The sequence below is a fragment of the Xyrauchen texanus genome, chromosome 9, assembly GCF_025860055.1.
Source record: "Xyrauchen texanus isolate HMW12.3.18 chromosome 9, RBS_HiC_50CHRs, whole genome shotgun sequence".
Classification (NCBI taxonomy): Eukaryota; Metazoa; Chordata; class Actinopteri; order Cypriniformes; family Catostomidae; genus Xyrauchen; species Xyrauchen texanus.
Window position 1 is genome coordinate 20314407 of NC_068284.1, and position 10592 is coordinate 20324998.

A 10592-nucleotide genomic window follows, 5' to 3' on the forward strand; every position below is an offset into this window, starting at 1 on the left:
ACATAGGATGAGAATTTCACACTGGAACATTGCCAGGCTGTTGCAGATACTTGATGTATGAAACAATAGACACCTGTGATGAAAAGTATGGGTTTTGATTAAAGAACTATGACAGAATACTTGTTGTTGTGTGTCAATGTCAAGAACAGCTTCAGTGTTGGTTCACACTGCTGAAGGGCATTGTACCTACACAATAGACCTTTGTGTACATGGAGCAGCTAAACTAAAGGGATCTTTCTCCTACAGACACTGATATAAGGATATTCTCACAAAAAAATATTGAAAAGGTAATGATCAAACATTACTAAGCACAAATAGCTATCTGTTCATCCCTAAAATGCATGACTATCATCATTCTGATTGAAATTTTGACAGTTATATTAATTGAACTAGCATTTATACAGTACATGCATTCCTTTGCAATAATCTGTATGCTATCAGGAGTAAATATGTGGCATGCTTTTAAATAGAAACAGAATTTAAAAAAATTATACTTAAAGCCTAGCCCATCAAATGAGAAGGGACTGTGTATTTCTTTACAAATCCAACCATCTAGGATTGAACTACTGTCTACAAAACGAAAAATAGGGGAAACTGGGGCTAGTTGCACTTTTTACCCCACTAAACATTTTAAGTCAATTTAAAGGGATGTCATCCCCGATGTGTATGACTTTCTTTCTTCTGCTGAACACAACCAAATATTTTTACAAGAAAATTTCAGCTCTGTAGGTCTATACAATGCAAGTGAATGGTTACGATTTCTGAGGCCCCAAGTAACCGACCAATCCGGGGCCCCCATTTAGAAAATGTTTGCTTAAAAAATGCCATAAAATGTATTTTAAATCATAATTTTAAAATTATCCTATCAACATTTGTAGCTAAGTACATTCAAAATGTTTAATGAAATAAAAATCATGTTAAAGATTATTTACAGATAATTAACTGCTCAGCGCCAGGCGTCCATCCTAATGGCCCAGCCCCACCCTCCTCCTCGTCACATATGTGTTTGAAATCAATACAAAACCTCTGCCATAGAGAAAACAAGCATTTAAGTAATTTGACTTTTGATTAAAATACCTTAGGTTTACTGAGACAAAGCTCTTGTGACAACTAGCCCTGGTCTCCCCAATATGAAGTGTTTATGAAATGTAAATTTCATAAAGAATCATTCATTGCCTTCTTCCTGACATTTGTATTGTATCTAATCTGCCTGCTCAGGTAGTCATAACAAATAAATTACAGCCTATACATTTCATCAAGTCACTTTGGAAAGAAGGGTTCTGCTAAAAAATACCATTATAAAACATAGCCTACATAAATGTTGAATAAACTGTAGGCTTAATGATGTGAGATCATGAAGTGACCTTACATCGGGTGAAAGCATCTGGGATATTTTTGGCAGTTTTGACTTTTGCAATTTACTGACATGTCACCCATTACTTCAGAACAACAAATGGTCACACGTTTAAAGAAGTGTTATATAATAGTTTCCCAGGTAGATGTCGCACATAGCCTTCAAAGAGCACATTTTCCCGCTTATTTGGTGGAAACTTGCAATTACTTCTCAATTGCTGTAGATGGCGTAAATGTTCTACATCAGTGGTGGATGTACGTTTCATTCAGCAGTTGTCTTGCAACAATAAATGTGTTTTGCCTCATAAACAATTGATGCATTTATCACAGACCTTTAAAGGATTATCTCATAATTATGTTATATATGTAATATTTTCCATAGATTAATATATAAATAATACTGTGAATATGAACACGTTAATGGTTAAATGTTAATTGTTTGTATTTATTTTCTGTGTGTGTGTGGGCGTGCGTGCGTGCGTGCGTGCGTGTGTGTGTGTGTGTGTGTGTGTGTGTGTGTGTGAGAAGTAAAAGTTGTGGGTTTTGGTCATTTATCTAATTGTAGAACTCCTCCTTGTCTTCAAACTGTGGTTTAGGTTCCTCCCCACTGACTTCTGCTCATACAGCAAACCTTTCAAATATCCATTTATCAGCAGCTTTCCTAGAAACTTCAGACCCCTTTTCTGTCTGTAGAAACCATAAAACACTGCTATAATTCAGGGCTTTTACATCATCAGGGACATCTTTTAACTCTTAAAAAATAATGGACTATTGATTAACATATAGGAGGACAGCATAGCCTAGCCAAATAAAGAATAATTGCAACAAAGTTTTGTTGCACCTAAGCATCTTACAAAATTGTTGTCTGAGGAATTTGCATAATGGGATTATTGAGGCTGTTTTTCATTGCCTGCTGTGGCATATTTTGTTTAGCACGGGCAAATGTGATGGACCAACAGACTTCTGACAATATAGACAACCGTGCAACCCTAGAAGATGAAATGGACAATCAAGAAAACATCTTAACACAGGTAACTTTTCTTTGGTTATCTATGTTTAAAAACAATGTAAAACTGAACCTGTGATGGCAAATCAAATCATTATTATTATTATAATTATTGCAGTAATTATTATTGTAAATGCTTAATTATTAAATAAATTAATATTACAATTATAAATAAATATTTAACTATTGTAATATATGCATATAAATAACTAGCAATACATGTTCAATTATTAAATAAATATATATATATATATATATTTAGTTGAATTTAAACAAAGCAGAATATGTGCACAAACAATATTTAAAACATTTAAAATCCTTTTATTATGGTGGCTATTTAAATTATACATATTATTTAATTTAATTCAGACATTTAACTATTACTCATCCTAATATTGACGGAAACACTTAAAAAAAAAAATAAAATAAATAATTGTTCAGCAAAATGAGTTAGTGTTTGTTTTGCTGGTCATCCTTCCACCCATCTATTCTGTCCTACAGCTCATTGGTGACTATGACAAAGTAAAGACACTATCTGAGGGGTCAGACTGCCGCTGTAAGTGTGTAGTAAAGCCTCTGAGTAGGAGTGCATGCAAGAGGATTGAGGAGGGCAGTGCCAAAGCCGAGGATTTCTACACAGTGGAGACAGTCACTGCAGGACCCAACTGCAAGAAATGTGCCTGCATCGCTCCGCCCTCTGCCCTGAACCCCTGTGAAGGAGATTTCAGGTTTAAGAAGCTGCAAGAGGCGGGGCAGGATGATGTCAAGGTAAATGGTTTGAATCAGAGCACATGAGCAAACTATTGCTATATGCTATAAATTAGCTGATATTAGAGATCAATTATATTATGCAGCTCAAATGAATTAAGACATTTTCTATAAACGTTTTGAGTAAAATCCCATTGCAGTTCAATCAGCTAGAGGTTCTATTTGTCAGTTATTTGACTGATCTTTCAGCTCTCAACCATAATGGACCTGCTCGAGGGAACATTCTACGGGATGGACCTGTTAAAGCTTCACTCCGTCACAACAAAACTTCTAGCGCGGGTGGAAAATATAGAGAAGGTGAGTGCAATAGTGTTTTCACTCAGTATTAATTCATAGCAAATCCAAAAAACAAAACAAAAATTAGGTTCTGATTCAGACATTGATCCAGATTCAGAATGACCCAGTGCTGTGATCTGCATTTGAGTCAATACATGACCTGTTACCAGTAAAAAACAGTACACTTCAGCTTCTTTTACCAGCCATGGTACATTAACTATTTAGATTAAACATGTCTGTCTCAATTAAAACAACAATGTTATTTCCTATGCATTATTCTACATTACCATAGCACAGAAATCATGGTCTACACTCATACAGTATGCTGCCATCGGACAAAGGGGAAATTCAATTCAGGTTGTTGGGTAGAACTGCCATTCTTGGATCTTTATATTGTTTAAATTGCCCCTACAGTCGTTTTCTGGGAACCAAACAAAGGAGAGAATGAGTTTGAAAGGTGAAAAATCTCAGGGGAAGGGACCTCGCTCCCACTATCGACAAGAGAAAAAGAACCGTCACAATGTACAGGAGTCCTCACTGCAGAAGAAATTGGCAGCTGCTTTTGCTCACACCGAGGTACAGCTACATCAAAACGCATTTAAAGGAGAACACACTATGAATAATATATTAGAAATGGCTTATTAGGCTCATATTAGGCTCACTTCACAAAAAAAGTCCACTGCAAAACTATTTGGACACTTAAGTTACACTTATTAATGTATGAATTATATTGCATTATATAACATCAAATATCAAACAAAGTGGCATCTGCAATCAAATTATGTTAGAGATTTTCTCAGAACTAACTTCACTTTTCCAAGCCAAGGTGATTTTTAGTGGATGTATAAAGTCAGTTCCCCTCACAAATGCCCAAGAAGATATTCTGGGTTCAATACAATTTAAACTCAATCGACAGCATGTGGCATAATCTTGATTACCCCAAAATTTATTTTGACTTGTCCCTCTGTTTCTTTAAAAAAAAGCACAAATCTGGGTTACAGTGAGGCACTTACAATGGAAGTGAATGGGGCCAATCCATGTTAAAATTCTCATTGTTTCAAAAGTATATCCACAAGACATAAACAATATGCCTGTTAACATGATTTAAGTTGTGATAAAATGATTACTAATCTTTTTTATGTAAAGTTACATGGTAAATGGTCTGCACTTATATAGAGCCTTTTGAACCTTAGCTGTATTCAAAGCGCTTTACACTGCATCTCATTCACACACATATTCACCTACCAATGATGGCAGAGGTGCTATGCAAGACGCTAACCTGCCATTGGGAGCAACTTGGGGTTCAGTGTCTTGCCCAAGGACATTTCGGCATGTGGAGTCATGTGGGCTGTAAAACCCTACGATCAGTGGACAACCCACTCTACCACCTGAGCTACAGCCGCCCTAATTTTACATCAATGCATGTAAGTGCTTTATAAAATTACACTCACTGAGCACTTAATAAAGTGCCTGAAGTGGTCTTCTGCTGTTGTTGCCCATCTGCCTCAAGGTTCAAGGTGTTGTGCATTCTGAGATGTTTTTCTGCTCACTACAGTTGTGCAGAGTGGTTATCTGAGTTACTGTAGCCTTCCTGGCCATTCTCCATTGATCTCTCTCATCAATGAGGCGTTTCCACTCACTGAATGATTTTTGTTTTTGGCACCATTCTGAGTAAATTTTGGATTTTATGTATTGCACTGCCACGACACAATTGGCTGATTAGATAGTCATATGAATATGTAGTTGTACAGGTTTTCCTAATAATATACTCTGTGAGTGTATATGCTTCACCTTTCTACCTTTAAATCCTCCAAAATTGGCCCCAATCACTTCTATTGTAATTGCCTCACTGTAACCTAGATTTTTTTGTTGTTGTTGCATTTGTTTTAAAGAAAATGTGCAAGTCTAAATAATTGTATTGTGGTAATCAGCATTATGCCACAAATGTCGATTGAGATTAACTTGTACTGATCACAGGAAATTCCTATAACTATAACTATGGATTATTTTGTGAAATCCTTTGCTTGATTTCCTTGTGTTGTGTGTGTATATATATATATATATATATTATTACTATTATTTTTTATAAATATCATAAGGTTTGCTAATTTTTTACATAACGCAAAGACGTTCATAAATTTTTTAAGTGTGGCTTAAGTGTCAAAATACTTTTTGGGGCCCACAATGGCTGCAAAGTTCACACACACAACCAAGACTAAACATCATGAAAAAAAATGTACATGCAAAGAGTACTGCCATAGTCCTACCAAACCCTACACTGTGGAAAACATCAGTCTAATGTAATGTTCCAGTCAGCATGGAAGACATCTCAGTAGAGAAATACACGATCAAAGGCATAGAACTTTCCCACAGTATGTTCAAGTCATTAATATACCACAAATTCCCCCTCATCTCATGGAGCTAGAGATGTATGCGGCCACAAAGTGGGAGGCCTGGAAAGATCCATAATGCTGCTTATTTGGTGCAGTGATCAGATTAATCACATACATCTGTGAAAGTAATATTTCAACTGATATTTTACCTATATTTATTCTTGACCAGAGGAAATATGAGGAGAAGTTCATTGGAAGTCAGACCCCCAGCAAGCCTGTGCTGAAGAGAAGCAAATCTGAGATTCAGGAGGAGCCGCATAAAACTGTGAAGAACAAAGCAGGTTCCAATGGCATGACCATCAGAGGCATGACCTTCTACAAAGGTGTCCATACAATGGAGGATTCTGAGGGGGAAGAGCACAGTGAGTCTCTCACAGCACATCTTTATTTGAATACACTGTAAAAAAAATTTTTTTAAAAAACGGTTCTGTTTCAACTTGACCTTACTCTTAAAAATGACTTTTGATGGTGTAACGTAATGTAGTCAGATTAATTAAGTAATTAATTCAAAAAACACCTCCCCACAATTGCTTTCAAAATGAGCTTTTTGGAGATGCACTGTAGGGTGTATGTTGTGACATTGGGACACAAAATCGCATTTTTATATAATTGCAGCTTTTATGTACACAATATCAAAGTTATAAAGAATTGCAGAAAAACCGAGAAAGAGCAACAGCAGGTATTTGTTTTTAGGGAAATATGAAAGTTTGTGCTCAGTGTGGAAAAACCTTTAGATGTAGTTCAGTGTCACTGAAATAGCTAAGCGTTGATAAGCATTTATCCATAGTCCACAGCATTTTCAGACCAAATGTGCAGTTTTACCAACTAGAGTAGGCTGAAGATAAACTTAGCCTTTTGTGTTCATTCTCTCAATAGTAGCCACAGCAGCACATGAGGTTCTGAGTGGTGATGGCTCTGTATTTGTAATAGTTGAGGACCAGCTCCATGAGCAAAAGCTGCCTAAACCTGTTATAAGACCTGGAACCACTGTGGCAGTGACCCAATCTCCCACAGTGGACATAAACCTCCAGAAGCTCCACCAATCAGATGATTCTCCAGATGGAGACTCTACTACTGCAAACAGGACAAAGCAAACTGAAGGAGAGACTACAAAAGACAAGAAGCCAAATACATTTTCAATCACAACAAGGGCAATCCTGCCGACCTCAATGTCTTCAGCTATTACAATGCCACCAAGTACCAATACAGCAAACTTTGCAACTCCCCTTATAGTGCCAAAACAGCTGGCCAGTGTCACGACACCCACAAAAAAGTCAAAACGTCTTCGCTGGGATGAAGCCACCACTGAAACAAGCACACAACCTTCAAAAATCTCCAAAGAGCATGGTAAGCTAATGTGATCACTTCATTAATATGTGACTTACACAGACAGCATCTACAATGTGAAAGATTTTACTTTTGGACAACTTTGGAGACTTGTTTATGAAACCTTTGGGGTTCAAAGAATAGGAATTTTCGGAACAATTGCGAGAGCATGCACACAAATTAGGAACAAGTGGAACATGTGTTAATTTTACACTGTAAAATCAATGGTGTTTCACTTAAACTTGTTGGGATTTGAAGATAATTAAATTCAGCCATGCAAAGGGTGGAAATAGTTATAGTTTAATTAGTCCCATCTGGATGCCATTAATAACAATATATGCCATTAAAAAGTTTTTGTCTGGCAAAGTTTCTTATCATTCACTGATTAAATGAAAGTCCCACAATGGGATTGTGCCTACAAGTATTGAAATCTTTCACCTACAGCAGTATCCTTGTAAAGGTTCCAAAACGTTCTGTTCTGTAGGTTTTTATAAAACTGGACATACTTACAAAAATGTTATATTGTCAGCTTCACTGTTCACCCAAACGTACGAAAGTGTACTTTTAAATGTTAAGTACAAATATCAATGAAAACTAATGAAAGCTTGATTCCAGATACATTTTGGTATGACCTCTGATATGTTGATTCTTCCCCTCTGGTGTTGTTAATAACAGGGATCTGCAAAGACACCCTAGCAAGCATTGCAGATCCTGTTACACATAACACATATGGCAAAAATGAAGGTGCTTGGATGAAGGACCCAAAAGGCAATGGGAAATTAATTTATGTTACAGACAACTACTATGGGAACAATCTTCTGGAATTTCGTGATATGGACACCTTTAAGCAGGGTACATCTTACTTTATAAAAGAAACTGCCATATTTGGCTTGTGTACTGTCTTTCCAAGCACACCTGACATTTTTCTTTCTTTTCGCACAGGGCAGTTTAGCAACTCTTACAAACTCCCTTACAACTGGATTGGCACTGGCCATGTTGTCTACAGCGGCTCTTTCTTCTACAACCGAGCCTTTTCTCGTGATATAATCAGATTTGATCTTCGTCTCCGGTATGTAGCCGCCTGGACCACCCTTCATGACGCAGTACTAGAGGAGGAGGGGACCCCCTGGAGTTGGGGAGGGAGTTCAGACGTCGACTTTGGTGTAGACGAGAACGGGTTATGGTTGGTGTACCCAGCTCTGGATGAAGAGGGGTTTCACCAGGAAGTGATTATCCTGAGCAAGCTACGCCCATTTGACTTGCAGAAAGAGAAGAGCTGGAGGACTGGCTTGAGGAGGAGCTATTACGGAAATTGCTTTGTTATCTGTGGTGTTCTGTATGCAGTTGACAGCTTCGAGCGCACACATGCCAATATTTCTTATGCGTTTGACACCCATACACATACCCAAATGATCCCCCGCCTCCCTTTTATAAACAACTACACCTACACAACACAAATCGACTACAACCCTAAGGACCATATGCTTTATGCATGGGACAATGGCCATCAAGTGACCTATAATGTAATATTTGCTTATTAACAATTATTTAAACTGAGCATTTAATTATGGTACTGCGTGCAGCACTTTTTGTATAAAAAAAGCTAAATGTTTGTGTCTAAGTGGGTTGTAGATCAGTCGACATGACAAATATTTGTATGTACATTTCAATATGCCTTCTTTTTTTTGTCATTCATTGTCGGTTGCATGTCTTTTTGTTGTTTTTCAGTAGATGTCTTGAAGGGGGTTGAAAAATATAATTAAGCTATTCATGACAAGGTTCTCACTGCTTACTTGAAATGTATATGTACTGTAAGTTGTATATAATGTAATTTAAAATAAACTTGTACTTCTGAACTTGTGATTAGCCCTGTAGGCTTTCAATTGTCATTTATTTTGTCTAAATGTCAAGTTCTTGAAGATACATCTGTATGTTGTCAGAGCAAATCACTCCACTTCTATACCTCTCTCCACTGAGATTGGAATATCTGGATGAGAAAAGGAAAGGCCTCTGAGCTTGATTGCACCTTTAGGATTTGACAAACAGATAATCACTATTACAAAGCACATTGTATGAGATTAAAAACACATGAAGTAAATGCTTATGGAAAGCAATAGTAATAGTTATTATAAATGTTCTTTATAGTACCTAATCTAGATTAAGTGTATTATTATATGCAAGTAACTAGATACCTCAACTAATTTATGGTTAAAAAAACATTAGGATATCTGGAATCTCAATACCGGTGATAATAGCAAGCTATGTAATAGTTCTAAAACTACATTGTTAGAATAGTTGATTGAGTTTTTTTTTTTTTTTTTTGCATTACTTGATAGCCTGCTTGTAGGAGTTCGTTGTACTATAAAAACATATTTTAAGTTTCAGAACTTAAAATGTCCTCCTCAGTACAAAAAGAGCATTTATTTAAACCAAGCTGATTTATACACGACGAATACATTTACCACATGACTGCCTCTACAGCAAGACATAAATGCTGTAACATGTCTATAGCTCTTTTGTGGAGGAGGAAGCAGGAACCAGGCAAATATCCAATGTAAATCTTTTTTATTCATAAACCTTTCAGTCTACAACAATGGTTACTTTTCAGCACAACACATAAACGCACAGATCAACTCGTGGTCTGGACTGCCCTTTTATCCCTCTCCAGCTCTCAGTGAAAAACAAAACGGCTGTTAGAGGTGATTTCCCACAAGTGGCAATCCTTAATGTTCTTCCTCTCCTGGCCTCGCTCTCCACAGATGTCACTCAGCCATGCCCACATCACCACAGGCAACTTTTACATGATCACACTCATGGCCCGCTCAGTGACGCTCAGTAACACTCAGAAAGGTTAAGAGGATAAAACAAGTTGGGCCTACTATTTTTCTACACCAAAGGGGACTTTTATCTGCACTATTTTAAAATGTTTTTCTACATAAACATGCAATAGACTTACTGCTTTGTCTATTTTTATGCATCTTGTGCCATTTTTAAAAAATGTGATTACCCATTTGCCCTATTTTTAATTGTTGGTCTATGTTGTTGGTCATATGGTCTAATATGAGGTTTCCATTGCTGCCACTGTCTCATCCAGAGCCTCTGTTGCAGCATCCTAACATCATGAAATAGTAACTGAAGTAAAAAAAAAAATTCCTGATCGCATCAGTACAGGATGATATGTGTGTGCGTCACTGGGTTATGTGTTTGTGACATGTTTCACCGTGAATCATATTTCAGAGTGAATTGTATGTTTGTTGCACTCATTTCAGCATGTATGGGTTTTTGGTTTATATCAGCATAAGCTGCTTGTGAACCAGTCACATATTTGCAAAGGGACTGCTATTGAAATATGGGGCAGTTAAAAACAGTATTGGACCCGACTGCACAATTGAAAGTAACCAATTCCATTCATGAATGTTTCATATGCTATAACTGTTTTATAGTTATAGTTTATGTTGCTTCTGTGCTTG

General features: G+C 36.8%; 1 protein-coding gene across 2 annotated transcripts; it reads left to right on the plus strand.

The window, feature by feature from the left end:
- The first annotated feature begins 1979 nt into the window (after window positions 1–1979).
- olfml2bb (olfactomedin-like 2Bb) lies at window positions 1980–8971 on the plus strand. Of its 2 annotated transcripts, none has more exons than XM_052134395.1 (8): window positions 1980–2384; window positions 2861–3127; window positions 3317–3424; window positions 3818–3979; window positions 5966–6158; window positions 6673–7143; window positions 7798–7974; window positions 8065–8971. In XM_052134395.1, exons 1-8 carry the CDS (start codon window positions 2235–2237, stop codon window positions 8661–8663), a joined length of 2127 nt encoding a protein of 708 aa, XP_051990355.1. In that variant the 5' UTR covers window positions 1980–2234; the 3' UTR covers window positions 8664–8971. The 2 variants fall into 2 exon arrangements, with proteins under 2 accessions (XP_051990355.1, XP_051990356.1); XM_052134396.1 differs by having other exon boundaries at window positions 6676–7143.
- The last annotated feature ends 1621 nt before the right edge of the window (window positions 8972–10592 follow it).